Raw genomic sequence first — 27,993 nt, forward strand, 5'->3', positions numbered from 1 at the left:
TCCCAACGCCGCCCAAGCCCAGTTTACACCTGTGCGGGTGCCTCCCTCTTTGAAAAGAAACCACAACTCCCGGCATGCAACGGGGTGGATTGGCCCACCCTGAGAAGGAAACGGAGGGAGGCAGAGATAGAAGGCTCGCCTGCCTTTTGGCGTTCGGGAACCTTCAAAGAAGGGGAGGGAGGTCTAAACCCACCCCAGGCGGGATTTTGGTGCCTTCCGAAGTAGGCGGGGCCATGGAAGGCGAGCGGCGGTTGGCGCGGGGCAGGGCGGTTGGAACCTTTTCGAGCGGGAGGCGGCGGCGGCTTCTCCTGCTTTCCTTGTCAGGATGCAGAGCTCGGACCTGGGGAGCCGGGAGGAGGGCAAGATCTGGCACCGCAAGCCCTCCCCGGCCACGCAGCAGGGGTAAACCGTGCGGGGGAAACTGGCTTTTTTTGGGGGGGAGGAATCCTGTCCTTGGGTGTCATCAGTGGAGCTCCCATGTCCAAGAGCAGGCTACCCTTTCGGTTCCAACGCAGTCACTACTAAATTGGCCTTTCCAATGGCTTGCACGGGTGGTCAGTGGCAAAACAACTAACCCTTAACCCCAGAAAGTTTGGGTGCATTTAAAAAATAAAAAATTCCCTAGGAAATCAAGTGAAGTAGAGCAGAAAGAACTGCAGAATGGAGTCGTTTCATTTGCCAGCGTGCTTTATATAAAAGCAAGCCTAAAATGTGTCAAAACAAAATAAAAAATTCTTTCCAGTAGCACCTTAGAGACCAACTAATTTTGTTATTGGTATGAGCTTTCGTGCATGCACACGAAAGCTCATACCAAGAACAAAATTAGTTGGTCTCTAAGGTGCTACTGGAAACAATTTTTTATTTTGTTTTGACTATGGCAGACCAACACGGCTACCCACCTGTACCTAAAATGTGTGTTAAAGAACCTTGGGTAATTACGAAAATAAATTGGGAGATGGGTTTGGTTCCTTCTCAATCCCTTTATAGCTCCAGGCAGGCTAATTCTCTTTTCTTATTGTTATGTCACTTTTTACTTGGCCCTTCTTTTTATCACATTTTTATCTGTTGCTTTTTTTTTTGTTATGTTAAACGCCCTTACCCATGTTTCTGTTCTGAACCTCTGCCCCTTCTAAGCAGTCGTTCTGTAATGGCTTTAAGAAAGTTGGGAGGATAAAGTCAATATTTTTGTACACTCCGCATTTCTGTATTTACCAGAGAGACGGATTTGGAAGTGAGGCTTTGACTGCATGCGTCTTGATTCTTTTGCAGAGTTAGGCCCACCCGCATCTATTTAGTAGGGGAAGGTGCTCTCACCGCTTCATAATACCATGCTGTTGACGCCTTCTTGTTTTCAGAGTCATCGTAAATATTATTCACAGTGCCACAGGCTATCATTCCAAGACCATTCGCTTTTTGAATGTGGCTTTTGACAGTTCTGGAGATGCACTGCTTTCTGGAGATCATCAAGGGAATATCTATGTTTTTGACTTGGTGGGCAACAGGTAAGTGCTGCTTCTTTGTCTCTGATCTTTTGATGTGATCTGATTAAAAATATATAAACCGTGGGTCAGTAGAGGGATAAATACACTAGCACAGTTTTAAGCATGAAGTAGAGAGGTGAGCTCTTTCTAGATTACCCCTCCTGGCCCTAGTAAGTTCTTATCCAGTTGTTTATATACAGTACTCACACAACTAGGCTGATTTGTTTAGTTTACTACAGTATTGCAAAAACAAGCCTAAGGAAGCCTTATCTCAAACACTGCCCACCCTGTTGCCAAGAACAGGCGCAAATAGCAATTTGGAAGCTTTTGCTTCTGGTTTTTGCTAACCATGGTTTATTGTCGTTTCAACCTCACAAACTCTGGTTGATTTTAACAACTGTTATTCTTCATTTCATAGGATTGTCTTTTTGGCTACTATGTAGCCTATGATATAATCACAAAGGCCGTATTGAGGCATGTGTCTTACCAACAATCACTCTTTGATTTATGGCTGCAATGAGTTTTCCTTGTCCTCTGAAGTAATCATTTTTATTTGTACAAATAGGTTCAAACTGGTGCAACGAACAATGCAAGCTTGTACTGCTCTGGCGTTTAATCTCCGCAGGAAAACAGAATTCCTTGTGGCTTTGGCTGATTATTCCATTAAATGCTTCGATACAGGTATTGGGCACAGTTAACAAAACCTGCATTTCTTATATATGACTGCTTCCCAGTTTCTCTTTATTTCATCTCGTGTGTGATGATAAAACTAGAGCTGTGGTTCTCATCTTCTTTTCCTTGCAGAAAATTTTAAAAACTTGAAAATTGTTGAGGATCTTGGTCGACCACTTAATGGCTTTTCTGCCTGTTGTAGCAGTTGTAATGTGGTGATCTAAATGCTGTGTGATTTTTAGCTGTTTTATTTTAAAAGCAACAACCATCCAGCAGTTAAAAAGCAATATTAATGTTTAATGCAAGAGGTGTCCCATCTCTTGTTTTCAGTCACAAATCCTTTAATACACCATGGACTACCAGAATGATCCTCGTGGACCACTGGAGTTCCATGGACTAGTTTAGGAACCTCAGAACTGGAGTTTTATTATCTTTGATTAAATCAGGAATACGGAAACTTTTTCAGCCTGCTCTCCACTGCTCTCCTTTTTAAAACAACAACACATTTTTATTAATAAACCAGAGATAAAGAATATAACAAAATATGTGCTATGATAGTATTTCCACTGGTCGTTTTTGACATGGGGGGGCACCCACTTATCATCTGACAGGTGATTCACCTTTCAGTCTGGAAGTGAATCTGGGTGGAAACACTGTCTTTGAACCATCTCTGCCACAGTCAACTCTCATATGGCTTCCCCTGTTTGCAACCGGACACAGCTGAGACTTCCCCCAGAGGCTTGAATTAGACTGTGGGCTAGAAGGTCCCACCACGGTCTTATCTCTTTGCTCCTCTTCTTTCCTTAGATACCAAAGAACTTGTTAGTTGGATGAGAGGACATGAATCTTCAGTGTCCTCGATCTCCGTTCATGGTTCCGGTAGATATGCCATCACGTCGTCTACCGACACAGCCCAGCTTTGGGATCTCGACACTTTTCAGAGGAAGAGAAAGCTGCAAGTCAGGCAGTCTGTGGGCATTCAGAAGGTCGGTCCAAAGAAACATTTCCTTTGCCCAAGTTGCCCACCTTTTTGACACTTGAAAGCTTTCAGAGAGGCTTAGACAGTACCACATGGCCTGCTCCAGCCATTGTTGCAAAGTATTTGCTTTCAGCAATCATTTCCTATATTTCCTCCCTTTGCCAGAGCTTGATTGTGCTGCACGAACTCAAGCCTGACTTCCCCCATTTTCCAGGTTCTCCTGGAGTCCTAGTGCTCAGGTACCTTGAAGCTGATGTAGTCCTATCACATTACAGAAGTGTAAGAGATTAACCATATACCTGAAGGAACGTCTCCACCCCCCATTGTTCTGCCCGGACACTGAGGTCCAGTGCCGAGGGCCTTCTGGCAGTTCCCTCACGAGAAGCAAAGCTACAGGGGACCGGGCAGAGGGCCTTCTCGGTGGTGGCACCTGCCCTGTGGAACGCCCTCCCATCAGATGTCAAAGAGAAAAACAACTATCTGACTTTTAGAAGACATCTGAAGGCAGCCCTGTTTAGGGAAGCTTTTAACGTTTAATAGACTATTGTTTTTGAATATTTTGTTGGAAGCCGCCCAGAGTGGCTGGAGAAACCCAGCCAGGTGGGCGAGGTATAAATAATAAATTATTACATTATATTATTATAAACAGTTGAAATTTGGAAGCGAATATTTTAGAATCCTGTACCTTGGAGGTACTTCCTGCTCAATGCAAGGACTGTTTCCAAGTCTTCCTCCCTGTGATTTCAGGTTTTCTTTCTTCCACTAAGCAACACCATCCTCAGCTGCTTTAAAGATAACTCTATTTTTGCCTGGGAGTTTGATACCCTTCGCTGCAAGTTTCAGCTGCCTTCGCCCGTTGAAGGATCTTCATTGAGCTATAAAGTTTTTGCTGTTACAAGGTAATTCACACTCTTCAACCATGCGGAGGTCCTTCTAGGTAATGCTGAGTTATGGTTAGATTTCCAGGCATCCATGTGTCTTGAGACAATAGATTGCGCCTTCGGTGGTGAAGTCAAACCATTGGAAGGTTACAGTTCGTACTATGGCTGTAGAGACTAATATGGGAGAGACCTTTTTTATTGCAGCTGGGGCAGATGAAGGCATCTAGTTTTGCTGCTACAGGCATACCATGGGGTTTCTTCTCTCTGCGCTCCTCCCAGTAGTCATTTTTCCTCTGGTCAATGTCTCATCCCTTTTGACTTCTTTTTCCTCTGCTGTTGGGCATAGGTGCTTGTCTCCAGTCAGCTGGCAGAGCCAGGTGCGTTTTACTGAGTCAGACTGTTAGTCCACCTGGCTCGGTATCAGCTACCCAGACCAGCAGCGGTTATCCAGGCTGCCAGGTGGGAGACATGCAAAGCAGATGTTCTACCACTGCGCTGTGACCCTTCCCCTCCATTCACGTCAACTATGTCTTGTTTTGGGGTGCAGAGACGGCCGTGTCCTTGCAGCGGGGGGCAAATCAAACCACCTTCACTTGTGGTGCTTGGAGTCCAAGCAGCTGCTTAGGATCATCCAGATGCCCACCAAAGTGCGAGCCGTTCGCCACCTCGAATTCCTCCCAGACAGCTTTGACGGCGGTTCTAATCAGGTGGGTGGCAGAATTCGAAACAGAATGGTATTCACTAAGCTCCTGATAGCTGGCGCATACCATATGTTTCCATTTGTAAGACAACCACTATTTTTTTTAACCCATAACTAAGAAATTAAGTTGTTTAGCTTTTTTGGGGGGGTGGGGGAGGTCACTTCCACCAGTTGCTTGCCCCAGCCATTGCCAAGCACACAGCTTGCCGCAGCCACCAATTGTCTGCCCACTCACTGCCACCAACAGCCCACCCACCCACTTGCCCCAGCCAATCGCCAGCAGGCCTTGCTGCAGCCACCAATCACCTGCCCAATCACCACTGCCAATCTCCTGCTTGCTGCTGCTATTAATTGCATGTTCCCACTCTGCATTCGCTATCCATGTATAAGACGACACCCAATTTTTGCCTAATTTATTTTAGCAAAACATCTTATATATGGAAAAATGCGGTACATTTTCTTTGTGTGTGTGTGTGTGTGTGTAACTTTTATTAAATTTTCTGTTTTACAATTTAAAATACTCATTTTACCATCCTTAAGATATCAGTGACTTCCCTTCTTCTCTTCCCATGGTTCATTTTACATATCATAAATCCCTGCATATTTTACACAAACTATACCAATCAGCAGTGCTTTTTTCTGGGGGTACGCAGGGGTATGCATATCCCTAAACATTTTGTGAATCTAAGTTTGGCCTCATTGAGGGACAGTATTTCAGTATGAGTCGAAAAATCAGAGTACCCCTAAACATTTTTTTTTAGAAAAAAGCACTGCCAATCAGTATTCCATAACTGCATCCATCAAAACTTATTTACACCGCTGGATTTATCTTAATGCTTCCAGCCTTTTCAGCTGTACACAGTTATGTCCCTTACAGTATATCCAATAAACATTTTCCAATCTTCTTTAAACGTATGTTCTTCTTGTTCTCTTACATTAAGTCTGCAAGTTGTGCATGTTATGTCAACTTAAGTTGCCATCCTTCTTTGGTTGGGACCTCACTCGTTTTCCATTTTGGGGCTAACCATACACAGGCTGCAGTAGAAGCATACATGCTGTTCACTCGTGTCCGACTATTTGTGACCCCATGGCCAGAGCACGCCAGGCACCCCTATCCTCCACTGCCTCCCGCAGTTTGGCCAGACTCATGCCAGTCGCTTCGAGAACACTGTCCAACCATCTCGTCCTCTGTCGTCCCCTTCTCCTTGTGCCCTCCATCTTTCCCAACACCAGAGTCTTTTCCAGGGAGTCTTCTCTTCTCATGTGGTGGCCAAAGTATTCATAAATAACCCTTTTTTGACACCTGGGAACATAGTTTTTTCCCCATCCTGAGTTGAAATTGGGAGATGTGTCCAGCAGTTTTTCTTCTTAAGCATGTTTTCCCCCCTTTTTTATTGTAATTGTCGTTTATTTATCAGATATACAATGCTTGCCACAGTTATTCAACAAATGTTCCAAACGAAAATAAGAATAAAAATAAACATAAAAAGCTTACAATTACTGTATTTACTATATTTGCTTACTTTTGTCATTACCCCTAACTTGTACCCAATTCTGTACACTTATGCACAATTCTATACACTGTACACAATTCTATACACTTTAAATAAGATAAACCAAAAATAATGTATCATTGAACTAAAAAGAAGACATAAAAGAATAGAAAATCAAGAAAAATAAAAAGGGAAAAAGACACCCCCCAAAAAAGACACCCCAAAAAAGGGTGATACCAATGATTTTCCCAAACCCATCCGACTTCCTGTCAAGCCCAACCGTATAATTCGTTGTTTCTTATGAGTGTGGTTCAACATATCCACATATCTTCATGTATATCTTTATTACACTGTAATATCAACCGGTACTCTATTATCGCTTCATATCCTTCTTTCTACTTCCAAGGCTATTGGAAAGCTTCTTCTTAAGCATGTTAAGCATTCTTAAGCCTTTTGTCTGCTGTGGTTATGCCACGATACTGTTACCAAAAAGGCTATGAATGGCAATGCGCTGTTTCCCCAGTTGGAGGCAGTATGCCTCTGAACACCAGTTGCCGCAAATCATAGGTGGGAGAGATTGCTGTTGCGCTCAAGTTCTGCTTACAGGCTTCCCAGAAACATTGTGGCCACGGTGAGAACAGGATGCTGGACTAGAAAAGCCATTGGCCTGATCCAGCAGCCTTAGCTTATATCCTTGCTTGAAAGGAGGCCAGCTTAGAGCTGGGACCCATGTAGAGATCAGTTGGTTAGAGTGTGGTGCTGATAATGCAATGGTTGCAGGTTTTATCCCCATAAGGGACAGCTGCATATTCCTGGATTGCAGGGGGTTGGACTAGATGATCCTTGGGGTCCCTTCCAACACTAATTCTATGATAAGAGATGCTGTGGGCAGCCTTCTCTGAGACTGGGTAGTTCTACTGCATAATTAAAAAAAAAAACCTGTTGCATTAGATCCAGTTACAGGTGGGTAGCCGTGTTGGTCTGCCATAGTCAAAACAAAATAAAAATTTCTTTCCAGTAGCACCTTAGAGACCAACTAAGTTTGTTCTTGGTATGAGCTTTTGTGTGCATGCACACTTCACTATCTGAAGAAGTGTGCATGCACACGAAAGCTCATACCAAGAACAAACTTAGTTGGTCTCTAAGGTGCTACTGGAAAGAAATTTTTATTTTGTTTTGACTGTTGCATTAGAGTCTGCATATGTAAATGAAAACCATTTTCTTGCCTACAAAATATTACTGCATAATCTTACACATGCCTACCCAGATAGAAGTCCTAATTAGGATCCCAGCATTGTTATGTCTGTTTGCTTAACAAAGCAAATTAAGCTCTTTGTCCGTTCCACATTAGCTCTCTTATACCCTTTTCTTTGCCATCTAGGTTCTTGGAGTGCTGAGTCAAGATAATATCATGAGAGTCATCAACATAAGGACGTGCAAGCTCCTCTTTGACGTCGGCAGCCACGAGGAGGGAATCAGCCTTGTCGCCGTGAGCCCTAATGGGAGGTACATTGCAGCAGTCATGGAGAACGGCAGCCTTAACATATATAGTGTCCAGGCACTGACAAAAGAAGTAAACAAGGTACATCAGAAAAATCCTTTTGAATCAGACCAAAGCCCCATCCAATCCAGCATTCTGTTCTCACAGGTGCCTTTAGGAAGTCCCTGCCGACTGTTGCTTTGGGCCTGCAATTGAATGTGTTTTCCCCTGGTCCGAGTTGCCTCCAGTTGAGAGCCAGTCTGGTGTAGTGGTTTAAGAGCGGTGGACTCGTAATCTGGGGAACAGGGTTCGCTTCTCCACTCCTCCACATGCAGCTGCTGGGTGACCTTGGGCTAGTCACACTTCTCTGAAGTCTCTCAGCCCCACTCACCGCACAGAGTGTTTGTTGTGGGGGAGGAAGGGAAAGGAGATTGTTAGCCGCTTTGAGACTCCTTAGGGTAGTGATAAAGCGGGATATCAAATCCAAACTCCTCTTCTTCTCTTCTTCCGGTTCCAGTGCTCTACTGTGGGAGAGCTATGGCTTCAGTGCGGGAGGAGGGGGTTGCAATGGAAAATCAATGGGCAGGGGGACCCTTCCTCCCAACCAGTGGTTCCCCCCCCCCCGCCGCAATCAACACCTCATGTGTGTTACTTTAGCAAATATACATCTCAGAGTTCTGACTTCAAACCAGGTGAAGAGTTCTCCCTGGAGGATAATGGCTATGAGTTGATTTATGATTTAAGGTGGGTCAGAAACTACTTGATTTAGTCTGCTCATTGATAAACGCCATTCTAATGAATTGAGGGGGAAAATATCTACCTTCAAAGCTTAAAGACGATCAACCCAGATTTGAGTCTTTGGGAAATTGCCTTATCCACTAATGCCTCTTGTGAGTTATAGGGCAGAATTTAGACAGGCTTCTAGAATTAGATAACCTCTACATTTCTTACTCAGCAGCATATTGGTTTGTATTTAGGCAGTGACCAGGATTATTTAGACTTTTACCTGGGTTTTACAGAATACATTCTGTAGAAAGGTTTTTAATGGATCTCCTTCCTGGATTTTCTGCTTTTTAGCCTCCCCCACCTCTATTTAAAGTGATTGAAGAGTCATCCAAAAGCAAATTTGACACTAACAAGCTGACAGTGAGAGTGACACCCGGCATCTCGGAGAGGCCCTGGCAATCGAAAAGGGGAAAGACCCAAACCAAAATTATAAAGCCACAGTCAGATGTGTCGCATGAGGACAAAGAGGTAAGAACCTTTGGCAGGGCAGGGCCAAGATCTGATTCCTGAAGTAGAAAATCCACACACACTACCCTGAGTTTCTTAGGAGGAAGGGTGGAATGAAGAAATAAATAAAATAATAAGAAATAGAAGGTCGTCACTACTGTGACTGACTGTATGGAACGGCCTTCCCTACCCTGATGCCCTCTAGGCGTGTTGTTGTTTTCCTAAACTACGACTCCCATCTTCCCTGACTATTGGCCATGCTGGTTGGGGCCAATGTAAGTTGGAGTCCAACATCTGGAGGCCACCAGGGTGGAGGAGGCAAGTATAAATCTTCCTCCTTGGAAATAGCGCACCCAGGGTTCAAATTCCTGCTCGGCTACGACCACCAAAGCCAGGGCAGAAACTCCTTCCCAATATATGTTTCTGATCTAAACAAATAATAATGGAAGATACATGTTTAATTCCACATTTTGTTCCTTCCCAATTCCCATTTCTTTCTCCCTTACAACTTGGCCGAGATGAGTTCCACCAGAGCGATGCAAGAATCCCATTCTGGGAACACCCCTCTCGCCAAACGGCTGGTGATTTTGCACGGTTGACTCAAAAGTTGTGCCTTGCAGGTTGGCCACTCTAGGGCAGCACCCAGCTGGTTTTGAAAATCAATAGATGGCATTTCAAGGTGGGGGTCAGAAGCGCAAAGGACAGAAAAGAAGGGCAGCTTGCTCATAACGAGGACCTGCAGTAGAGACTGCAAGGTGCAGAATTCGAAACGGAGGAAAGAGGTTGGAGAGGAGAGGCAGGAAGGGCGGGAAAAAAGCCATCTCGGTGGAAGAAATAACTTTGTGGCTCCTGTTCCAGAATGAGCTGCCTGATGGACTGAACAAGAAGCGGCTGCGAACCTTGCTGAAAGGATTTGGGGAGTATCCTGCAAAATACAGGTGCGTTGGGTGCAAACCTGTTGTCTTTCCTTCTACCAGAAGTGGAGCCACTGCACCAGCCCCACAGCAAGGGGGTTGCTGCTGCTTACTGCAAGTGCAAGGCAGTGGGGAAGCCAGCGCGGTGCAAATGCTCTGGTGGAGACACCTGCCGATGTATTTGCACCCTGCTGACCTCTCCGCTGCCTTACCCTTCGCAGTAAGCAACTGTGACCACACCTGTTGGGAAGCTTCTGCCGCTTCTGCACAAACTAGCCTGTGTCTGCAAATCTCCCTTGTTGTTACAGGATGTTTGTTTGGCGGTCCTTACTTCATCTCCCAGAAAACCACTTGGCTTTTAGCAGCCTGTTGGATAAAGGGACCCATTCGGCTTTTGTCCACCTTCAGAATGAATACCCTATTAAAAGCAGGAAACTCTTGAGAGTCCTACAGAGGTAAATATGGACATGTTTTCAGGTGGGAAGGAAGGGAAGATGAGCCCCAGCTAGCTCAGCCACACCGACTAGGGCTGATGGGAGTTATAGTCCAAACTATCCAAAGGGTTCCAGCTTGGTTAAGGCTGATTTTAACTCTTCACTAAATGAGATTCTTCTTGGCCAATGTTTCTCTGAGCGCTTGCTTCTTCTGTCCATGCACAGGACCTTATCTGCTCTAGCTCACTGGTCCGCCATCTTTGGCGAGATGCCCTACGTCCCTCTGTTGGCCTTCCCTTTTGTCAAACTCTTCCAGAACAATCAGCTCATCTGCTTTGAAGTGGTTGCTACTGTAATAGGTAAGGCAGGAGCGCTCTTGAATGATGCACACTTCCTATACTGTGGGCGTCTCTAAATAGTTATATGTTGTTTCCGTTAAGCCAGAGTTTCCCAAACTTTGAGTCTCCAGCTGTATTTGGACTACAACTCCCATCATCCCTAGCCGGCAGTTCTAGTGGTCAGGGGTGATGGGTATTTTTAGTTCAAAAACAGCCAGAGACACAAGTTTGAGAAACCCTGCAATTAAGCCAAGCTATGATTGTCCAGGGACGCAGATGGTGCTGTGGGTTAAACCACAGAGCCTAGGGCTTGCTGATCAGAAGGTCGGCGGTTCAAATCCCCATGACGGGATGAGCTCCCGTTGCTTGGTCCCAGCTCCTGCCCACCTAGCAGTTCGAAAGCACGTCAAAGGTGCAAGTAGATAAATAGGTACCGCTCCGGCGGGAAGGTAAACGGCGTTTCTGTGCGCTGCTCTGGTTCGCCAGAAGCGGCTTAGTCATGGTGGCCACATGACCCGGAAGCTGTACGCCGGCTCCCTCGGCCAGTAAAGCGAGATGAGTGCCGCATCCCCAGAGTCGGACACGACTGGACCTGATGGTCAGGGGTCCTTTTGCCTTTACCTTTTATGATTGTTCAAGCACAGGCACTGCCTTTGAAGTAGCTTCCAAGAGACCGCTTGCAAATAGCAGAGAGTTGTGAATTGCTGGTGCATCTATAGAGTCCAGCATCCACTCAATTTCCACAGTAAAGGATGTGTGAGTCCATTAAAGGGGGAAATTGTTTACCAGCTAGCAAAATGCCCCTTGTTGTGATGGCTGGAGGGAGGGCTGGTATGCTGACGACTTCTGTGGGATGTGCAGCGTATCTCTGTGTGCCCCAAACAGAGGTACGTTCAACCCCCAAGAGCCCCTCTGTCAATAAAGGTTGGGCTACCCAATATTAGGAATGGGTGGGAGAGGTTTTGCACTGCTCAAAAGTGCCCCCAAGCACAGCATGTGGCTTTTCCCAATAAGATTGAATGATGGCCATTCACATGCTAGCGGGAGCTGCATCAAAATGTCACAGCGTGCAATGCTGTCATTGAAAAATGGTGATTGGAAGGCACATTTGGGAGAAAGATTCAATGTCACTGCAAAACAATGAACCAACTTTTCAAACACGAGTTAGTCATTGGCGGGAACAAGCCTGCAGATGAAATGGCATTTGTGTGCTGCTGTTAGTGCAATGAGCTGTTTTCTTTTCTTTTTAGTTAATTGGTGTCAGCACTGGTTCGAGTTTTTCCCCAACCCTCCAGTCAACGTCCTCGGCATGGTGGAAAACATATTGGCACACCATGACAAAGAGCTGCTTCAGCATTTCATGAGCTACAATATAACATCACAGGTTAAAAATACATACATATTCAACCTTCGCATGGAACAGTATTAGGATGAGATTGTTCGATGTGTTGTGCTTAGGTGACCATTAATTGTCTTTGCCGCCTGACACCAGGTTTACGCCTGGCCTCTTCTGGAAACCATGTTCTCGGAAGTTCTGACAAGGGAGGAATGGCTGAAAATGTTCGATAACATCTTCTCCAACCACCCTTCCTACTTTCTGATGGTGGTTGCTGCTTACATCATCTCTTCCAGAGCTCCTTTGCTTCACTGCAATCAGAAGGAAGACTTTGAGGTGAGCATCTTGCTGGTGGGTCGGCATGTCTATTCACGGGGCCTAACTCTGTTCACCTGGGAGCCAAGATCCTGCTGCACGACCCACACCACACTAGTAGATAGCTAAGCTCTATATCGGGGTGACTAACCTGTGACCCTCAAGGTGTTGCAGAACTGCAATTCCTATAATCTCTGGCCAATGATCATGCTGGTTGGAGCTGATTGGAGGCGTAGTGGAGCAACATCTGGAGTAGGGAATGTGGGAGGAATCCACCAAATTGGCACTCCAAAGCATACTCGCCTGACTCGATCTGGGTGGATCACAACCTGTATCAGATCGCGGATCCACTTCACAAGCTGCAGTCCTGCCACAGTTTACAAGGTAGGCTGGGGACTGCAGCACTGACTGTTCTGATAAATCTTTTCTCACATTAAAAAAAAAACAGGTCACCCAGCCACTCCCAGGCTGTAGATAGGCAGATAAACAGTTTTTACAACCTCCTAAAAGGCAAGAAAGCACGTCAAAGTGCAAGTAGATAAATAGGTACCGCTCCAGCGGGAAGGTAAATGGCGTTTCCATGCACTGCTCTGGTTCGCCAGAAGTGGCTTAGTCATGCTGCCCACATGACCCGGAAGCTGTACGCCGGCTAACTCGGCCAGTAAAGCAAGATGAGCACTGTAACACCAGAGTCGGACACGACTGGGCCTAATGGTCAGGGGTCCCTTTACCTTTTTAAAAGGGAAGAAATAACATTTACCCAGAGCACAGGCAGCTCTGCAGCCCTCAGACCATTATATAAGCACTATTTGAGAGCCAGTGTGGTGTAGTGGTTAAGAGCGGTAGACTCGTAATCTGGGGAACCGGGTTCTCGTCTCCGCTCTTCCACATGCAGCTGCTGGGTGACCTTGGGCTAGTCACACTTCTCAGAAGTCTCTCAGCCGCACTCACCTCACATAGTGTTTGTTGTGGGGGAGGAAGGGAAAGGAGAATGTTAGCCGCTTTGAGACTCCTTCGGGTAGTGAAAAGCGGGATATCAAATCCAAACTCTTCTCTTCTACTTCTATTTGTTCTTTATTCATTGCCTTTATGTTTCTGTGCCAGTTTCTTAAGGATTTTCCTTTCAGAATCTGCTCAGAATTGGAGTGGAACAGGCTCGGTCCCCTCACCAGGCAGAACTGGGACAGACCCATCCCTAATTTGGAGAGGCCCGGGTTAACCACCCTTGCTCTCAACCAGCATTCTCCAGCCTTCGGTCCCCAGATGTTGGGCTAAAACTCCCATCATCCCCAGCCAGCTTAGCCCAGTGGTCAGGGATAATGGGAGTTGTAGTCTAACAATATCAGGGTACCGAGGGCTGAAGATCACTGCTCTAGGTGAAAGTCAGTGTGGACCATAAATCATTGTGTGGCATGACAGAGCAAATCCCGAGCACAAGAGGTCTCACTTCTCATCCTAACTGTGTTTCTTGTCATTGACAGAAGGTGGTAGCCCTCTGTGTATGCTACTGCCATCCTTGGAGGAAGGATTGAAATCTGCTAAATAAATGTAAATGAGAAGGACAGGACCCCATATGGTGACTCTTTGAGAGGGAGAGATGTTGCAGTTTCTCCCCTCTTCCATTGATTTCCGCCCTCATGCAGCTCTTAAAGGCATGGGACAGGGCCTTTGTGAGGGAAAACAGGAAGTTTATTGGGACAGTCTGACTTTTGCAGCTGCAAAACAATGAACCAGGGACGGAGCAACGGAGAAATTCTGAAACAACAATGGGACACTAGCGCCGCCCAAGGCATGCTGACAAAAGATAGATATAATACGGTATATTACAAGGACAGGAAGAAACACTGCGGACAGAATAATTGTCACACACAGGAAAGAGAGAGTTTGAATGCTTCATCCTTTAATGTGTCAATACGAATGGAAGTTGTTGAAACTGCAGTTGCGATATAAGGGATTGGTATTTTGACTGGAGCATAATTGAAATATATAAGATTTTGGAACACAGAAACAAAATAAATCGTCAAACCATCAATTCTAGCACACGGGGGGGTGGGGACCAAAATTGTATAATTTGTTAATGCCTTTGGTGCAGGTTCCGTCAGGTTCAAGGCTGGGGGACCTTTGGCCCTCCTGATGTTGGACTCCACCTCCCATCAGCCTCGTTGATAGTTGGGGACAATGGGAGTTGTAGTTCAGCAGCGCCTGGAGGACTGAGGTCCAGTTGCCAGAATCCCAGGAAAGTTGAGCCAGCTCCGAATAGGATTCTCTCCATATTTATTTCTGTCCTAAACCAAAGGCCACCTTCGTTGCAGTATTTCTTCCACCATCGGAACAACCTCGACATCGGCGCCGTGCTGAAAGAGGCCTACCACCTAATGGAATGCACCCCGGCCGACATCCACCCGCGCCGCATGCTGGAGGACTTTGTGCCACTGACCAAGGGCCAGTACCCCATCTTTAACAAGTACCCCAAGTTCATTGTGGATTACCAGGCTCAGGAGCGAGAGCGAATCCGGCAGGATGAGATTGAGTACCTGAGAGAGAGGTATTGAACGGGTGGCAGCGGAGAATTAGTTGGGTGGCCTGTTCCACAGTTCTGATGGAAAGATGACTGGCAACTCGTGGGGGTGGGAAACTGGACTGCCCTTCAAGAGGGCAATCTAGCCCAGTCTTGTAAAGCAGGACTTGGACCATCTTGGTTGGAGATGAGTTGCATCAGTTGCATCCTACAGTGGTACCTCCAGTTACGAACTTACCATATTTTTCCATGTATAAGACTAGATTTTTTATCCTTAAAAAACAGTGGTACTTCGGGTTACGTACTCAATTTGTTCCAGGTCGCTGCACGTAACCCGAAAAACGAGCTTTGTGCATGCGCGACGGGAAACACTTCTGGGTTACGGGAGTTCATAACCCGAAAAGTATGCAACCCGAAGCGTACGTAACCCAAGGTGTGACTGTAATGTCAAAAATGTGGGTGCGTCTTATACAAGGGGGCGCCTTATAGATGGAAAAATATGGTAATTCGTTCCGGAGGTCCGTTTTTAAGCTGAAACAGTTCTTAAAGGCAGCCCTTTTCAGGGAAGTTTTTAATGTGTGGTATTTTTGTATCTGATTTTTGTTGGAAGCTGCCCAGAGTGGCTGGGGAAATCCAGCCAGATGGGCGGGGTACAAATAATAAATATTATTATTATTATTAAAGTGAGACGCGCTTTTGCTAATGGTGCCTCCTGCCACCGGCGCTCAACTTCCGCTCGCATCCCGGGGCAAAGTTTGCAACTGGGAGCTTCTACTTCCATGTTAGCAGAGCTCATAACCGGAAGCGTTCGCAAGGAGGATGGTACATAACACGAGGTTCCACTGTATTTATCTGTGGCTCCGGACTAGAAGCAGTGGGTGGAAATTGCAGGGAAAGCAGATTTTGGCTAAACATTTAGTGAGGTCTCCTTTGCAAAGGTTGGGTGGCTATTTGGCTGAAAGGGGGTGGGGGGCGATGCAGGCACCATTGATTAATGACACTTGCAAATCACTGTTCCTTAGCCCTTGTGGTTTGATTTCTAACTATGTGGGCAAAAATAAACAGGCCACCCGACATCTTTGTGTCATTTTGACAGGCGGGTGCCCCTGTGAAAGGGAAGAACTGAACATTTGAAGAGAAAAATTTATTGGGTTTTTGGACTTGCCCATCTATTGCCAGTACAGTCATACCTCAGAAGTTGAACACCTTTCAAGTCGAATGTTTTGGCTCCTGAACGCTGCAAACCCGGAAGTGAGTGTTCCAGTTTGCGAACGTTCTTTTGGAACCCGAACGTCCGACGCGGGTTCTGATTGGCTCCAGGAGCTTCCTGCAGCCAATCAGAAGCCACGCCTTGGTTTGCGACCGTTTTGGAAGTCAGATGGACTTGCGGAATGGATTCCATTCAATTTCCAAGGTACAACTGTAGATAAATGTATAGCCTTTGGAACAATGGTTTTGTTTTTTTTTTTAATGTACAACAAACTTTTCCCCTCTCCAGCCTGCATTGCTTTATAATCTAGGCCACTCTATAGTGATCTATACTGCCTACGTATAGTATTTGAGATTAAGAACTATTTTGTACTTTGAACTGAAAGCGTGATGGACTTGCTTGAACTCTTGCTTCATTAAACAGTCATGTTTGAAATTATTATTATTAAAAATTATTATTATTAATAATAATATAGTTTTATTTTATTTTTTTGGACCCTGTCCATTTGACTGCGTTACCCCACACACTGTGGGCGGCTTCCAACAAATGTAAAAGCAAAATGAAACATCAAACGTTTGAAAACTTCCCTATAATTCTTCTCTGCAGACAATTGGTCCAGGAGATAGAGGCCAAAGCAAGCGAGCGCAGAGTGGAAGATGAAACTTGGTATCGGAAGCAAGAGCTGCTTCAGGAGGCTGAGGAGCAAAGGCGAAAGATTTTGCTTAAGGAAGAGGAGAAACTAGCAGAGCAAAGGCGGAGGTATTTTCCATTTTAGCATCCCTGGTATTGACCGCGGGAATTTTTGAGAATATTACTGGAAGAACTGCTCTTCCGCAGATGGACTTGTCTTGCAAAAATAATAATAATGTTTCCTCTTGCAAAATATCATTTCCCTGTTTAGATTACATCTGTAAAAGGCTCTCCGTTATTGGGTCATAGAGCAGGGTGGATTTGATTTAAATCAAATCGATTTAAATCACTAGTCAGTAAAACTTGATTTAAATCTTTTTTTTTTAACAGACAGACTCATTCTTGCCAGTATAATAATATTTACAACCAGATGAAGGTTTCATTTTTGGAATAGTAAATTTACAGAGTAGTTTTTTACAGTTATATCAAAAATTACTGATTTGGTTATACTATTAGAAATACACAGATAATTATGAAAATATTGTGAGGTTTAATAAGTCAACTTTATATTTGGACAACTTTTCTGCCGTACTTTATTGGAAGGATGAAAATAATCATTTTCTTAATGACAGTTTAAACAATTTTTGTAACTAAAACAATAACAGGTAGGTAGCTATGTTGGTCTGCTGTAGTCGAAACAAAATAATAATAATAATAAATTCCTTCCAGTAGCACCTTGTTGTTGTTCAGTCGTTCAGTCGTGTCCGACTCTGCGTGACCCCATGGACCAGAGCACGCCAGGCACGTGCACCTTAGAGACCAACTAAGTTGCACACGAAAGCTCATACCAAGAACAAACTTAGTTGGTCTCTAAGGGGCTACTGGAAGGAATTTTTTATTTTTTTATTTTGTTAAAACAATAACATTATAGCATATGTATCCATGTTTGTTAACTGATGTGGTTAAAAATAAGAATAAAAAACCTTAGAGTTTTAGCACACGTGAAAAACTTAAAACAAATCGTTATTTACTGATGCATAGTCTTTGGACTACAGTGGTTTCTCGAACAGCCTTGTTCACAAACAAATTAGAACCCAAACATCGCAAACCCAGAAGTGAGCTGTAAGGACGTTCAGTGGTTGCTCATGAGAAATCAGCCAAACGCAGAACTTCTAAAAACTAAGTTCTTTATTGTGCAGATATTTACAGTGGAGCAAAAGTTCAAACGTCCATCTCATCCGTCCGCAGAGTCCGGGAATGAACCCTTCCGGTTCTTGGTCCAGGAAAAAAGCGCGGGATCCTGAACCCCCGCCTCCCCCTTCCACGTCTTTCCTGTCTGTGAACTCGGGGCGCGGGAACCTGTCCCTGTTCCCCGCTTCCCCCTTGGTGCTCAGGCTTTGCGATCCCTTCAGAGCCCCTGCGCCGACTTCCTGTCTCCAACTCCCCCTCCCCGCTGGAGGAATGGTCGCTTCCTCCTGAGGAGGGGGATGACGAACTTGAACAAAGGGGGTGGCTCCCTGTACTGCAGACGTTCCTGGGATCCTACCAGCCGTGGGGAGGGGGGTTTCCTGACATGAGCATTCTGGTTCTCGATTTTTTTGGGGGGGGGAGTCGAACGTGAGCTTCCAGTTTTAGTGCTGTGGTTCCGGTTTTAGAGAGATCGCGCTGATTGGGGCATTGGGGAGAAGGGTCCCGGCAGCGTTCTGCAGCTCCGTTGCTTTCACAAGAGGAGCGGGGGCTGGCTTTGGGGTGGGGGGACTTTTGCCTCCCTTTCCTTCCCCCACACTGAAACTCTCCTGCATCCAGTTAGCCACCTCCTTCCCCACACACACCCCATGCACGCTCTTTGTCCCTCCAGTTTGAGTGTTTCCACACACACTCCACTTAAACTCCCCTCTCCCGTCTCGTCCCTCCAATGGCAATGGGTAGATCACTGTCAGTTTTTAATACTGGGTAGTAGAGTGCAGCTTGGTTTATTGCTTTCATTTTATGGATCAATGGTCTCATTAAATAGTAAAATTCATGTTGAATTGCTGTTGTAGGGGTTGTTTTTAATTGTCTGGAACGGATTAATCCATTTTGCATTACTTTCTATGGGAAAGCGTGCCTTGGTTTTGGAACGCTTTGGTTTTGGAACAGACTTCCGGGATGGATTAAGTTTGAGAATCAAGGTACCACTGTATAATGTAACTTAAATATAAAACTATCTTTAGAAAGATTTTTCCTCCAGAAGCATTTTATTTTAAAAATCTGATTTAAATTTTAAAAATCTGTTTTTTAAAAAAATCTTTGATTTTTATCCACCCTGTCATAGAGTGAGAATTGCTACAGTAGGCAGCTGGAAGCTGCTTCCAGAATTTCACACTGTATCAGTTTTTGGGCTACACTTCCCATTGTCCCTGGCAATGGTAGCTGGGGCTGATGGCCAGCTGCTTATTAAAGGCTGCTAATGCAGAGTGTCCCTTCTGTATCACAAGAGGGTCACTTTTTCCTGTCCTCCTTGATTCCTGTCTCTTTGTTTGCATTTTGAAGACTAGCCGCTGTGAAGCGAGAGCTGAAAGTGAAGGAGCTGCAGTTACTGGAAGCCGCAAGGAGGCGTTTCCTGAAGTACCAGCAAGATCAGCGGGAAATGGAGCTGAAACGGCTTGATGATGAAATTGCAAGAAAGGTAAAGCTCTGTCCAGCAGCAACACTGGGAAAGGGCCTTTAAACTCCTCTCCTGTATCTTTCTGCTGCTTGGGTATGGACCAAGCCGAAAGTGGAGTGCAGAAACCAGCAGGTGTTGCTACTTGGAGGGCTTCTGGAGCATTCTCTCTTTTCCCAGGGCCATCTAACAGCTTTCTTGAGTTGGGTGAGCTGGTCTCTCTATGGCCAAGTAGCCATCGTTCGAGTGTGTGGATCCAGCCCCAAACAACTTCACTATGGGGTTGGGTTCATCTAGACCTGCTGGTCTAGATCCAAGTAGGAAAGCTGTAAGGGGAGGCTGAGAGGTTACAAGAGGCTGTATTTTACAAGAGACTGTATTGGACCATAGGGCGCACCTCGTTTTTACAGGAGGAAACAAGAAAAAAAAATTATCTGGTTTTCCTCCTCTAAAAGCCCTGTTTTTCTGAGGATTAGCTAAATGTTTTGCAGCTTTTTTTGCAAAGGGAAAAGCCCTGGTTGTTGGGGTTTTGTTTTTTTAGGATCAGCTAAAGTTTTGCAGCTTTTTTGCAAAGGGGCAAAAGCAAAGAGGAAAAGCCCCATTTTTATGGGGTTCAACTCACATTTCTGCAGCTTCTGAAAGAAAGGGAGCCATTTCTACAGTTTCCAGACAGATAATCTAATCAGCCAGTCACATGTCACTGGGGAAACAAACAACCTCCCTCTGCAGCACATTCAACAATGGAGGGCGGGGCTGAAAGGGAGCCGGGACTCTTATCTCTCTCCCGATCTCTTGCTGATCAGCTGCTGAGCGGGGTCCTTTCAACACCCCTTTTTCTCTTTGTAAAATAAAAAGCACTTTTGGTAAAATAAAAAGCACTTTTAATTTTTAGGAGGAAAAAAGTGCGTCTTATGGAGCGAAAAATACGGTATGCCGCTCCCCTCCACCCTGGTGTTTGTGTGTGTTATTTATTTATACATACAGTTGTACCTTGTTTGTCGAACACCTGGGTACTCAGCTGTTTTGGCTCCCAAACGCCACAAATGGTCTGGTTTGCAAACGTTTTTTGGAAGCCGAACATCCGGTGTGGCTTCCGTGGCTTCTGATTGAGTGCAGGAAGCTCCTGCAGCCAATCGGAAGCCGCACCTTGGTTTCCAAACCGTTTCAGGAGTCGAATGGGCTCCTGGAACAGATTAAGTTCGAGAACCCAAAGTACCACTGTATATGGAGATGCTGGCAACAAAAGAAGGGACATCCTTGCTCTTCTGGGCTAACAATATCTGTCTGTCCTAGGCGTCTATGAGAGAGCAAGAAACTGCTGCTACAGTTCAGGATGTAGAAGTGCGGCAGATGGAGCTCACGGCACAAAGGCGGCTTTTTGAGCAGGTTTGTGTGCTTCGCTTGCTGGGACCATGCAGTAGTATCTCATCTGAAGGCAGCCGTTTTTAGGGAGGTTTTTAATGTTTGAGGTTTTATTGTGCTTTTAATTCTGTTGGGAGCCGCCCAGAGTGGCTGGGGAAACCCAGCCAGATGGGCGGGGTATAAATATGTATGATTTAGTTGAGATTCCTGCATTGCAGGGGGCCAGACTCGATGACCCTCAGGGATCACTTCCAACTCTGTGATTCTGTGCTGCCCGATCTGAGCTTCAAATTGGCAACGGGCTAGAAATCCGGCTGTTCTAACCTACAGAATCACTCCATCTCCTCCTGTTCGGCAAAGGAGATCTGTGGCAATTCAGTCCTTTCTGTACCTTTTGAAGATCCCTCCCTGTTAGTGCTTCTGATACAAAATGAACTCAAGCTGATAAAAAACACCCTTCCACGCCATCCTTGTTTCTAACCAAAGTTTCTACCTCGGCAGAAACTACTCAAAGAGCAGGAAAGTGTGGCTCAGGAAGTGAAAGGGGAGCTGGACACAAGCCGGACAAAAGCTGACCACGAAGACCTTTTCCTCCAGAGGCTGATTGAAATTGAGCAGGACGGAGAATCGAACGCAAAGCAAGTAAGAGCAGAAATGGTTTTAGCTCCTGATTTTTAACCTTGTGTTGAAACGCACATTTCCCATAATTCATAATCAATATTGTGACCCGCATCTTGTGCCCACCCTGCCCCACACTATCTCCGTGAATGGTAGTGACGCTACTGTCGGGGAGTGTGACTCTGTGCCCCCAAGCAGGCCAGCATCTCCTGGCTTCACATGCCTATTCATCTTAAGATGTCTTTTAAACAAAGCATGCTACTTTCAGCGTTACAAGGAAAGTTCACAAAAGTTCTGCTCCACCTTCCCAAGCCTACCCATTTATTAGTCATTTGTGGATAACAGGGGGGGAGAGAGGAGGATTTCGGAAGTGGAATTTGCTTCCAAGGAGTGTGGTGGAGTCTCCTTCTTTGGAGGTCTTTAAGCGGAGGCTTGACAGCCATCTGTCAGGAATGCTTTGATTGTGTTTCCTGCTTGGCAGGGGGTTGGACTGGATGGCCCTTGTGGTCTCTTCCAACTCTATGATTCTATGATTCCACCTAGAACAGTGTGTCTCCTGAATTCCCAGACATGAAAACCACCAAGCAACAGTGCCTTTCTCTTGTCAGGATTCAGCTTTAGTTTGTTGGCCCTTATCCAGCCCATTACCACCTCTAGGCACTGTTCCCGCGCCTGTATAGATTCACCTACACCATCTCTTAGTGCATTACAATATAGGTAAACATGAAGAGAGAGACAGTGCGAAATAAATAAAGATCTGTGTAACATCTCATACAAAAATGAAGATGAAGCTTCTTGATAATTAATCTTGAAGGTGGTTTTCTAGGGTTTATGCTGAAATATGCCTGAGAATTTTATTTTTCATTTTGTGGCATCAGCGCAGCTTTGTGGTGTGTGGGCCAGAGGCTTGAAAGCATCTCTAAAGGGATTTAGAGCCTTTGGATTTTGTGATGTGTTTGTCTGCAGGGTGAAGATTCACATTCTAATGATGTCTCCATTTGGGGACCTCTGCACATGTAGAGTTCTGGATTTTAAAAGTGTCAGAACAGCACAAAAATAGAAACTAGTAAAAAGGGTAAGAGACACACCAAGGGGTGAAGGAAAACATCAGAGGAAGAGAAGGGAAGGGGGAAGAGAAGGGGGAAGAGAAGAGCTGTCCGAGGCACTGAAACACCTGAGCTTAGAACTCAGTGGCATTCTGGCTTCTACGGATTCAGCAGGCATTCCTCTCACACTTTCATAAGGGCCAGAAATTTGCTCTTTAAAAACAAAAAGGGAACAGCCAAATAATAATACCCTTTTTGCAAAGCCTGCTTTTTTGATTGCCTGCAGTCCATTTTCACCCTTCATAGGCAAGCAAGGAAGTAGTGGTGGCTCTTTACAAGCCTGGTGCATTCCTCAAGGGAACGTACGCAAAGCCCGTCTCCCCCTGACGCAAATGGTGTCTTTCTCCTTTTTTTGAGGTGGTTGAAGAATGCTTGGCCAAAGCCGATCAAGAGCACATTAACACGGACTGGCGGACTCAGGTCCTGCGCAAGCAACGAAGCGGCGATCTGGATCGCGACCTGCGATATCGAGAGCTGGCCAGGCACCTCCGTAACAACAGAATGGCGGAGTCAGAGCTGTTTGGGGCAATGAAAGAGGAGGAAGCCAGAAAAGTGAGTGCTGAGAGGTTGGCCAGGGTTGTTTGTGCCTCTGCTGGTGCACACGGTTGGGTCACAGGGCATGGGGAAGGACCACTTCTGTGGCTGATGAACTGCACATTCAGTTCACGTTTGCGAAAATGAACCTCTTGCGTGGCTCTGGTTGGGCGGCTAACGGTGTGTTGCTTCATGTTCCTTCGAAATGCAGCAGCCCGTTTGCTTCCTTCCTGCAGGCCCAACTGGGATCCCTGCACTTAGGCCTCTTTCCATCGCCTTCGTAGAAAGCTCTGCAGGCATTCAAGGCCGAGGCCATCGGCAACTGCCCAAGAGCGCTGGTCTCTGATGCTGCTCCTTCAACTGCTCTCTCTCCCTTTTTCAATACAGCATCTGCTCTGTGCCTGTTTTCTTTCAGTGGGAGGAACTCCTGGAAAAGCAAGAGCAGCTAGCAGCGGAGCAAGCTGTGTCCGCTGCATTGGATGCCAACAGGAAACGCTTTCTAGAACGGGAAATGAACGATGCTGTAGAATTGGCTGAGAAGCTCCAAGACGAAGACAGCTATTTTGGTGAGGGCCTAAGCCTCCTGCATGCAGTCCACGTGTTTTGTTCATTTACTTCAGGCATTTCTGTAATCCACCCCCCCCCCCTTAATACTACCTCAAACATCAAAGTTGAAGCACATGGTAACATTTGTGGTCCATTTGAAAGCTAGTGTGCTTATATCGTGGATACGATAGGTGTGAGCAACCTTTGGCCGTCCAAATGTCCTTGGGCAACAGATCGCATAATCCCTGACCTTTGGCAGCGCTGGCTGAGGCTGATGGGAGCCGATTTTTAACATTTATATGCCACCTTTATCTTCCAAGGATCTCAAGGTGGCGTTTATGGTTCCCCTCCTCCCCCTTTCATCCTCACAAACAACCCTGCGAGGTAGGTCAGACTAAGAGATGGTGACTTCCCCAAGGACACCCAGTGAGCTTCATGGCTGAGTGGGGATTCGAACCCTGAACTCCCAGGTCGTAGTCCAACTGTCTTAACTACAGTGGTACCTCGGTTTAAGAACAGTCCTGTTTACGAACGATTCAGTTTACGAACTCCGCAAAACCGGAAGTAGTGTCCCGGTTTGCGAACTTTACCCCGGTCTAAGAATGGAAGGGCACCAGTGGCAGGAGGCCTCATTAGGGAAAGCACACACCTCGGTTTAAGAATGGTTTCTGTTTAAGAACGGACTTCCAGAACAGATTAAGTTCGTAAACCCGAGGTACCACTGTATTACACAACATCAGGAAAGTCACATCCCTCCAAGTTTTGACCTTGGTCCAGGAACTTGCAATCCCCCCTGTCCTGAGTTTCACTAAGTTACCTTGAGCCCAGATTCAAACTTCCTAAATGATTCTGTCAGGGTTAAAATGAAAATAAAATGGGATAACTCCCATTCACACCACCTTGAGCTCCTTGGAGAAAGGAGGAGATTTGATAACAGTAGTACACCGGAATCATGCTGATAATACAGGTGAAACTCGAAAAATTAGAATATCATGGAAAAGTCCATTTATGTAAGCAATTGTTTTCATTACCTACTGGAGTTTAATATGAGATAAACTCATGACATGCAAAGCGAGATATGTCAAGCCTTTGTTTGTTATAATTGTGATGATTATGGCGTACAGCTGATGAGAACTCAAAAGTAGAAATTGTTAATTTGGGGTTCTCATCAGCTGTACGCCATAATCATCACAATTATAACTTGACATACCTCACTTTGCATGTCATGAATCTATCTCATATATTTTGTTGTTGTTGTTGTTGTTCAGTCGTTCAGTCGTGTCCGACTCTTCGTGACCCCATGGACCAGAGCACGCCAGGCACGCCTATCCTTCACTGCCTCTCGCAGTTTGGCCAAACTCATGTTAGTAGCCTCGAGAACACTGTCCAACCATCTCGTCCTCTGTTGTCCCCTTCTCCTTGTGCCCTCCATCTTTCCCAACATCAGGATCTTTTCTAGGGAGTCTTCTCTTCTCATGAGGTGGCCAAAGTACTGGAGCCTCAACTTCAGGATCTGTCCTTCTAGTGAGCACTCAGGGCTGATTTCTTTGAGAATGTATAGGTTTGATCTTCTTGCAGTCCATGGGACTCTCAAGATTAGTTTCACCTTTTAAGTTGAATTACTGAAAGAAATGAACCTTTCCACGATATTCTAATTTTTCGAGTTTCACTTGTATGTTCAATGTGTTCAGTTTATCAGTCTCTCCATCATTACTTCATTGTGTACAGACTAGGGGCTGGATAATCCTTGTGGGTTGTCCTTCCCTGGAGGATTTTAAGCAGAGGTTGGATGACCATCTACCATAGATGCTTTAGTTGAGATTCCTGCATTGCAGAAGGTTGGACGAGATGACCCTTTGCGTCCCTTCCAATTCGTATGATTTGATGATTCCTGGGTCATCCTGCTTCACAGATAACCTAGACTAGCTCTGCATTTCTGTGAGCCTTGAGGCTAGAAGACTGACATGATGGAGTTGCTCTTGAAGATTGTTCTAAGGTCTTGGCTAGTGTAGGAATGAACCAAGGCGGCAAATGAAAGCCTGTATTCAGTGTCCTGATAGTGTTGAAAACAATTCTGGATAACACATGGGCAAGGTATAAAATTATTATTATTCTTCAGGTAGGTTCTATGAATAAATCAAGTGCTTTTGTATGACAGCTCCAAAAACTTCCCCACTTCTCCCCTTTCTGCAGAGAGACTGCGCGACTTGAGAGCCTCCCAGACCCGGAAGAATTCAGAATCCCTCAAGTCACCCAGCAAGGCTCAATCACAGCCTGACAACATCTGCTTAAATGATTCGCTGGCAGGAGAAGCATCAAAGCACTGTAAGTGGCTAAGCAGTCTGTCTTTTGGGCTGCTTCCAAACAAAGAAATAGCTTGTTCTCCATCCTGTGGATGAGATTAGCTGGGGACCAAATGGTTTGTTCTGATCTCCCCCCCCCCATAAAGATGTGGCAATCCAGCTTGATTTGCAGGAGCTTGGCCAGTTTGTTTTCTGAACTTGGTGCACCTTATGTGTCTCAGCACTCTTGAAGCCAAAGGAGGGAGACAGATCCAAGCAGTTAGATCTTCTTCTGTTTAGCGCTGGATTGTCTCTATAGGATAATAAGAGGACACTCAGCACATCTTCTCTCATCAGGTTTCATTAGTAGCCTTTGGCAAGGGACTTTTTCAAAATATTTTGAGAATTCAGTTGTATAATGTCCCCCCACACACACACACACCTATCTGTTTATTGGCAGAATAAGTTTAAGGGGTGGCTTATTTTCAAGAAGCCAAGTGATTTAAACTTTTAAAAACAGGGCCGGAGGAACCCTTGGCTGACTAGATGTTGCTGGTCTGAAACTCATGCATACATAATTTCAATTCTGTCCTGCCTTTCTGCAATTCAAACTATGTTCAAGGAGGCTCACATCATGAAGAAAAGACATGACTACAGCATAACAAAAGTAGTCGTGAACAATAAATGAAACATGCAAAAGCAAACAACAATTTTCACATAAATCACAACGAAAATAAAGATACAGAAAAGCAGCACACTCACACACATACACGAGCAGCAAGTTGGGATAGCTCAATCGGTAATGTGTAAGACTGTTAATCTCAGGGTTGTGGGTTCGATTCCACTGTTGCAGGGAGATGGACTTCTTTGGGTTCTTTTGGATGTCAATCCACTGAGCCTGTTCGTTTGTTCTTCTCATGCAACAGCGTGGTATTTTCCTTTCAGCCTGTTAATTTGCAACAGGACTAGATGACTGCCATGGTCCCTTCCAACTCTACAGTTGTATGAACCCCAGCCCCAACACCGTTGGCCATAGTGGTTGGGGCAGATGAGGGCTACAGGTTCCCATGCCTCCGTTAAAATATAATCATCTACCTCCACTGTTGGAGGCATTATGCCTCTGAATGCCAGTTACCAGGAATCACCGTGGGGAGAGTGTTGTGGGAACTCGGGACCTGCTTGCAGGCTTCCCCCAGGCATCTGGCTGGCCACAGAGAAGTAAAAAGGTAAAGGACCCCTGGACGGTTAAGTCCAATCAAAGGTGACTATGGGGTTGCGGCGGTCATCTCGCTTTCAGGCCAAGGGAGCAGGCGTTTGTCCACAGACAGCTTTCCGGGTCGTGTGGCCAGCATGACTAAACCGCTTCTGGCACAACGGAACACCGTGATGGAAACCAGAGCGCATGGAAATGCCGTTTACCTTCCCGCTGCAGCGGTACCTATTTATCTACTTGCACTGGTGTCCTTTTGTACTGCTAGATTGGCAGGAGCTGGGACTGAGCAACGGGAGCTCACCCCGTCGTGGGGATTCGAACTGCCGACCTTCTGATCGGCAAGCCCAGGAGGCTCAGTGGTTTAGACCACAGCGCCACCCGCATCCCATCCACTGAGAGAACACGATGCCAGACTAGGTGCCCGATCCTGCACACTCGTCTTACATTCTTTTCACACGTGCAACTACACTTTCCAGATAAAACATAACTTCATGCCACTTTGATCTCCAAAAAGTTGCTGTTCCACGCTTGCAATCCCCAGGGTTTTAATTCTCATCTTTCCTTTTTTGTTAGTTTCTTTAGACAGAGGACGGCAAGAGCTGGAATCCAGAGAGCAGGAGTTGCTGGCGGAAGTTAGACAGCTCAGGCGAAAGGTCATGTCGCAGGCTCGGGGAAAGCAAGCCCCAAACACAGATGCACAGTGGAGCAGCTGAAGGGACAACATCTGCCTGCAGATGGACTTTTTCCACTTGGGAGCTGCATTTAAGAAATCAAAGGGACTGATTTTTTAGACCATTTTTATTCTAAATGCCTTTAGAAATATTTTTGTACATAAAAATAAAATACCAAACGAAAGGTGTAATTGAAGCAAATCTTTAAAGTAAAGACACAAGTATTTTCAAATAAAACATCAGCAATACATGGTGCATAAAAGCAGGCAGGTCGCTGCCCCTGTCAGAAATAGGTCTGGTGACATACAGTCGTACCTCTGGTTACGATTGCTTCTGGTTGCGTTCACCACGGGATACGAATGCGCTGAACCCGGAAGTACCGAAATGGGTTACTTCCGGGTTT

The 27,993-nt window shown here is 45.6% G+C and overlaps 1 protein-coding gene across 5 annotated transcripts; it reads left to right on the forward strand.

Moving 5' to 3' along the window:
* Positions 1-289: 289 nt before the first annotated feature.
* TBC1D31 (TBC1 domain family member 31) lies at positions 290-27,781 on the forward strand. Of its 5 annotated transcripts, XM_033155804.1 has the most exons (22): positions 290-402; positions 1,356-1,502; positions 2,047-2,162; positions 2,961-3,139; positions 3,880-4,031; positions 4,561-4,720; positions 7,588-7,788; positions 8,764-8,940; positions 9,778-9,857; positions 10,142-10,288; positions 10,493-10,626; positions 11,856-11,989; positions 12,098-12,277; positions 14,569-14,801; positions 16,591-16,743; positions 19,147-19,282; positions 20,552-20,644; positions 21,122-21,262; positions 22,702-22,896; positions 23,294-23,444; positions 25,618-25,749; positions 27,493-27,781. In XM_033155804.1, exons 1-22 carry the CDS (start codon positions 326-328, stop codon positions 27,630-27,632), a joined length of 3,258 nt encoding a protein of 1,085 aa, XP_033011695.1. In that variant the 5' UTR covers positions 290-325; the 3' UTR covers positions 27,633-27,781. The 5 variants fall into 5 exon arrangements, with proteins under 5 accessions (XP_033011695.1, XP_033011696.1, XP_033011699.1 ...); XM_033155805.1 differs by lacking the exon at positions 25,618-25,749; XM_033155808.1 differs by lacking the exons at positions 290-402; positions 2,047-2,162 and having other exon boundaries at positions 1,428-1,502; positions 3,900-4,031.
* Positions 27,782-27,993: the final 212 nt, after the last annotated feature.

This window comes from Lacerta agilis, chromosome 7 (genome assembly GCF_009819535.1).
Source record: "Lacerta agilis isolate rLacAgi1 chromosome 7, rLacAgi1.pri, whole genome shotgun sequence".
In the NCBI taxonomy this organism is placed as follows: Eukaryota; Metazoa; Chordata; class Lepidosauria; order Squamata; family Lacertidae; genus Lacerta; species Lacerta agilis.

Coding starts and splice junctions, on each gene's coding strand:
- TBC1D31 (XM_033155804.1), top strand. CDS start 326: ATGCAGAGCTCGGACCTGGGGAGCCGGGAGGAGGGCAAGATCTGGCAC. Junction 4,721..7,587: donor TTGACGGCGGTTCTAATCAG/GTGGGTGGCAGA, acceptor TTTGCCATCTAG/GTTCTTGGAGTGCTGAGTCA. Junction 19,283..20,551: donor ATGATGAAATTGCAAGAAAG/GTAAAGCTCTGT, acceptor TGTCTGTCCTAG/GCGTCTATGAGAGAGCAAGA.